The sequence below is a fragment of the Papaver somniferum genome, chromosome 3 (assembly GCF_003573695.1).
Source record: "Papaver somniferum cultivar HN1 chromosome 3, ASM357369v1, whole genome shotgun sequence".
In the NCBI taxonomy this organism is placed as follows: Eukaryota; Viridiplantae; Streptophyta; class Magnoliopsida; order Ranunculales; family Papaveraceae; genus Papaver; species Papaver somniferum.
In genome coordinates, this window is record NC_039360.1 from 151,113,093 (window position 1) to 151,118,972 (window position 5,880).

The window sequence follows — 5,880 nt, forward strand, 5'->3', positions numbered from 1 at the left end:
ATCTTCTTTGCGTTCCATCCAAGTAATGTCTCTGCATTACAAAGAAGTAAACTATTATCAATCAAGATAACAGAATCAAGTAGTAAAATACAACAATCAATAACAGAATCAAGCCTACTTGGAGTCAAGCTACTTACGTTTTCGGATGAGTATTGAAATATTCAAGCACTTTATTCTTTTTCTCGCCTTCCAGCCTTTCGATAACTTCTGAACCTTTCACATCGTTTCTCATTGTTCCATCATCTTCTTCAGCAACCTCAGCCATTCTATCTTCTTCTACTTCTGGAACTGCGGCCATTTCTTCTTCATTAGCTGTCTTCTTAATCCTCTTTGAATTTCTTTGATATTGTTTCAGATCTTGTGTTGGGATTTTTCTATTCCTCAGCACACGTTGTTGTATGAATGATGGTTGCCTTTCTCTTATTGTATTCGCAGCTTCCTTCAGTAACTCTCCTGCAGGTTTTGGAGTTTTTTCTAATCCAAGGCTAAAAACGTTTTCCTGCGTTGTAGCTGCGCAAACAAATATAGGCAGAATCTCAGTAAAATTAGCACATGTATGTAACTTAAAGTTACACAAGCCAAAATAATAATGTACTGTATGTAACCTCAAGCTACACATGCCTTTTACAATGTGTAACTTGAAGTTACACTTCCATTACAAACAAAACACACTGTATGTAACCTCAAGCTACACATGCCTTTTACAATGTGTAACTTGAAGTTACACTTCCATTACAAACAAAACATAGAACGGAAGAGTGGTTACCAGTTGAGGTAGGTTCTGCATTCTCCGTCACTGCGGGTCCATGTTCAGTTTTGTTAATGTTGCTGACGATCTCATCTATCATTTCACTCACTTCAACATTCGTCATATCATCGGGTTAGCTCCTAGTTGCACCAACCTGTAGGTCTGAGCATTGTCAGGCTGTGTTTGCGGTGTTGTAGCAGTTATCACCATGGAGTCCTCAAACTGTGTTGAAGCAGAACTGTCATCAAAAGTTCCAGGAGTTGGCTGAGTTGGAGCAGTCATAACCAAACCGTCACCAACAGTTGCAGGTGTATCCTCATTGACTTTTGCAGTAACATCATCACCTACGGCTTTTGCAGCTACATCATCACCTGCCCCATCCACAACTCCACCATCTGCAGCTTTCTTCTGTGCCTCATCCGTAACAGGTGTCTCTTCAACATCTTTCTTCTGCTCCTCATCAACATTATTTGTAGGAGTGGGCTTTTGCTTTGCGACAGGCCTTTTCTTTGGTGGAGTCTTGCAAGTTGTCACACTCTTCATACTCGAACTATATGTCCTGAGTGGTCTTTTGTGCCCCTCTGCAGCAGTTTGAGCTTGCAGAATTGTTGGCGTATTTCCAGCTGCAAGGCTCATACATGGAACTGCACAAGTATTGAAACGAGAATTAGGATGATGATGATGTTAAATTTTTTTAATAAAATTTCAAGAAGAATATATCATGTGTAATCGACTGGCTTGGATAACTAATATGTGTAACTTCATGTTACACATGAATATGGCATGGATACCTAGTGTAACATGGAGTTACACATGCATCTAACTAGTGTAACCAGAAGTTACACATGCATGTGGCATGTGTAACTAGGGATTACACATCCATATGATCAGTTTACTCAACATTTATTAAGTCTAATCAAGTTAAACAAGCAAGTTAAAAATGTACAAGTAAAATATGAAATTAAAAAGTTTCAAAGACCTTAGTGTCAACTAATTGGGTACCTCTATCAAGTTAAAGAAGCATATTAAAAATGAACAACTACTTACATTCTTCATGGAAGGAAGTTTCCGCGTCATCTTTCTCTTTCTCTTGCTCAGTACTTCCATCTCCTTGTTGCTCTGTCTCAACTAATTGTAAATTTTCTTCTTCATGCTCAGTAGCTCCATGCTCAGTACCTCCATGTACATCATCTTCATGTTGCATAAACTCTTCCTGGGTCACTTTGTAAGGATCAATACCCATTGCTTGCATAATTTGGCAACTAAATTTGTGAACCTTGAATTCCGTTGTTCCTGAAAGGTCCCATTCTGATATCCCTTCTCTTGCAATTGCATACACTGCTTTAAGCATTGCTTGCTTTTCTTGCAGTTGCTCTTTCAGATGGATATTCTCAATAGTTTGCGCTTTCAGCCAACTTTGCAGGTCGTCCTTGCTGGGTACCATGGTTGATATACCCAGCTGCTTCTCAAGCTGTGAAAACTCAGCCACAAAGCTAGGAGTTGGCTGCAATTAACAGATGGAGAGGTTAAAAAGAGATTGCAAAAAACAGTTGAACATTCTAAATATACATTTTTCGGTTGTATGTGTAACTTAAAGTTACATAAGCACATTAGATATATCTAATGTAAAGTGGATATGTGTAACTAAAGGTTACACATATATCTAATGTAAAGTGGATATACATATAAAATGTGTAACCTATAGTTACATAAGCACAGGATATATATACAAACAGGATATATATGTTACATAACCTATAGTTGCATTCACTTGTGTTATCTTTTGCATGTGTAACTATAAATTACACAAGCACATTTAAATGTGTAACTTATAGCTACACATGACAATTTTGATTACATCAAAGTTTTATCTAAATTACATTACCATAAATTTACAAAACCTAAACCAACTGACATATAACACTTACCGAAAACTGTGTCATGTCTGTTTTCCAAATGTAATCAGAAATCTGGTATATATCCCATCTCCCAACCCTCGGATATCTTCCTCGTGGTTCTCAACTTTCGGGATTAATCCTGCTGGCGTGTGTTCAGCAAACAATAACTGCAACATATAAATTTTAATTAGTCGATTGAACAAAAATATCCATCACGTAACACTAAAACTGCTGGAATAGAAATTACACACAAGCTTTTTACCAGTAGGTATTGCACACAAGCCTTCACATTTGACAAACAACTAAGATTAGTATGAATCTCTTCAAACAAGTGCTCGTGTATTAAATCAGGCCACGACACCTTGAGCACCGTATCATAAGTTTCAACGATACTAAGATATTTCGCGTTCACTCCATTGGCATTTTTGTCGCCAAAAAACAATACACAGCAAAGATAAAGACCTATCAGGCAAACTAGATCCTTTTCATCAACTTTCTTTCTTTTCCCACTTTTTCTCCTTTTTGCCATAAGTTGTTTTATCTTCTCTAAAATGTTTGTCTTAGTCACCGTCGTCTGATGCTTTGTAGATTTGATATCGGTGAAGTATTTGTGTATAAACATTGTCAGTCAAATCACTAGGACAATAGTACTTTAACAGCTTCTGACCCTTTCTGCTTCCAATCCTCTGCATGCAAAATATACCAGCCAGCTTTGCCGGTGTAGACTCTATAATCTTATCATCAGCAAACTTGAATGAACATGGTGTCTCACAATCCATGTCAAAGCAGTTCAAGAGCTTCAAGACGCCGTGTTTGTTGGTAGTTATCTGTCTTGTTGTAGTTGGTACAGTTGTATCATAGTCATCGTAATACATCATTACGAGTTCTCCGTAAGCAGCTCTCCTAAGATATCTATGAGCCCTATCAGTCAGTCCTATAGGCTTTATCACCTTTACTAAATCCTTTACTGCATTCAACGACTGCCTTAGGTTTCCTGTACACATCACACACAAAAATAGCATGAGTCAGTATGTTGTGTACTTATCAAATACACTCGTTTTTAACTACAAAATGAAAATCATGTTAAAACTATGTGTATTTGCCAAGTACACAAACTGAATCATTCTATTCTGTGTGTAACCTTAACTTACATGCATATGAAGGTTTAAAGGGGTCATTTTTTATGTCCAACTATAATTTACAAACACAATACAGTCATAGGTTATATTTTTGCATGTGTAACTTTTAGTTATCTAGGCAATTGCCAAATCAGTTATGTTATTATGCATGTGTAACTTGTAGTTACACAGTCAATTGGCAAGTCAGTGATTAGATTTTCAATGTGTATCTTATAGTTACACAGCCACTTTGCAAGTCATTGGTAACATCTGAATGTGTAACTCACAGTTAAGATGTGTAACTACAAGTTACACAGCCACTTCTGCAAGGCTCATTTGTAGGTAACTACAAGTTACACACTCAATACAAACCACAACATAGTGGTGAGATTTTGAATGTGTAACTTAAAGTTACACAGGCCCTTGTTTGCGTAGTTATACATTCAAAAGCATCACTTACATTAGAAACTTTTAAATTTCTTCAGTTAGTAGATTTTAACTACAAGTTACACACTCAATCCTAGACATTCTACAAGGTGTAACTTTAACTTACACATGCATATTAATGAGTAACTTTAATTTACACAACCAATTTTCTATGTGTAAACAAGTTACACATCCTAAACACAACCAATTTTTTATGTGCAACTACTAGTTACACATCCCTAGGCAAGTCAGTGGTGACAGGCTCACTTGGTATGTGTAACTATAAGTTACACACAATATACAAACCACCACAGTCAGTGGTTACATTTTGAGTGTGTAACTTATAGTTACACATGTCCTTGTCTGTGTATTACATATTCACAACACATTATATGAGAAATAAACATGAGACCATGACAACAATAGTTTTCACAACTTAGTACCTGTAATTGTATCATCTTTTCTAGGGGGATTCATTTTTCCTTTCACCATTTTTATTCCAAAAGAAATTTGATTCTGAATCTGCAGTTGATGTAGTAATAAAATCAAGTTAGTTGATTGCAATTCAACTTATAGTTTCTAGGGTTTTGAAACAGTAACATCTCAGAAATGAAATCCACTAAATCAATCAGTTATATCACATCCATGACTTACCTTTGTTTCTATTTAATCAGTTATTTCATGGATTTTATGCACAGACGATTGTTCTCCTTCTCCGATCTGTAAAATTATCAGTCAGAATGAGTTATGTTTGTTGTAATCTCATTACAAACCCTAGTTCAGAAATTTTCGACCCACGAATCAGTAACAACAGGAATCAAAACTAACAGCTTCAAATCAAAACTTACCTAGTGATTAATCGTCGGAGTATTTCATCAACAGGAATCAGTAACAACGGCGATTTAGGTTTTGAATCTGAAACTGAATCTGAAACTGTTTCTTTTGATTTTTTTTGGTTTTTGAATCTGAAACTTTTTCGATCTGTTCCTCTGATTTAGGGGTTAGCAAATGATGAATAGTTTTTGATCTCGATCTTTGTTTTGGAACAGATTTCAGGAAGATTTCTTGATTTTTTGGGTTTTTTTCTAGATTTCTTTCTGTTTCAGGTGAGTGAGATTTGTTTTCTCTCTCCTTGGAAATGAAATAATGGCGTCTGAACGAGAGAAAGGTAGGTGACGCCTCTTATATACTTGAGGCTAATTTAGTGTTTTCGCTTTTATTAAATTTATTTTTTAATTCAGGGCCTACTAATAAAACTCTTTTATCTAGGGGCCTCATATTATGGGTTATCCATGGGTTGGGCCTGAGCCTAATTTCTCGAATGCACAAATAGTATTGAACATATCGAAGGCACGACGGCGCGCGTCATACCTAGGATATATATATGAGACAGAGTGGGCCCGACAATATATTGATAAGCGTCAGATAAAGAGGGACCTTAGCATAAATACTACTCTCTCTGTTTTAAAAAAGACAGTCCTCTATTCCATTTTGATCTGTTACAGTCAAAATGTGTTCAGCTTCTATTTATAATCATATTTTTTCCAATGAACTCTCTAATATACCCTTAAATTTTTATATTCATAAATTCTTTTTAGTATGAACCAATCTAAAATATTAATGAAATTTAAATAATTAAGGAAACAAATACATGCTTCATTCTTTTTGTGTTTCCTATTTACAATCCCAT

At 35.8% G+C, this 5,880-nt stretch overlaps 1 protein-coding gene across 1 annotated transcript; it reads right to left on the reverse strand.

The window, feature by feature from the left end:
* Positions 1 to 868: 868 nt before the first annotated feature.
* Positions 869 to 1,880, reverse strand: LOC113360111. The gene is made up of 2 exons (XM_026603657.1): positions 1,796 to 1,880; positions 869 to 1,392 (listed from the first exon to the last, which is right to left on the reverse strand). Exon 2 carries the CDS (start codon positions 1,382 to 1,384, stop codon positions 869 to 871), a length of 516 nt encoding a protein of 171 aa, XP_026459442.1. The 5' UTR covers positions 1,385 to 1,392; positions 1,796 to 1,880.
* Between the last annotated feature and the right edge of the window lie 4,000 nt (positions 1,881 to 5,880).

Bases quoted from the DNA above. Each gene is read 5' to 3' on its own strand.
- LOC113360111 (XM_026603657.1), bottom strand. From the start codon at position 1,384: ATGAGCCTTGCAGCTGGAAATACGCCAACAATTCTGCAAGCTCAAACT.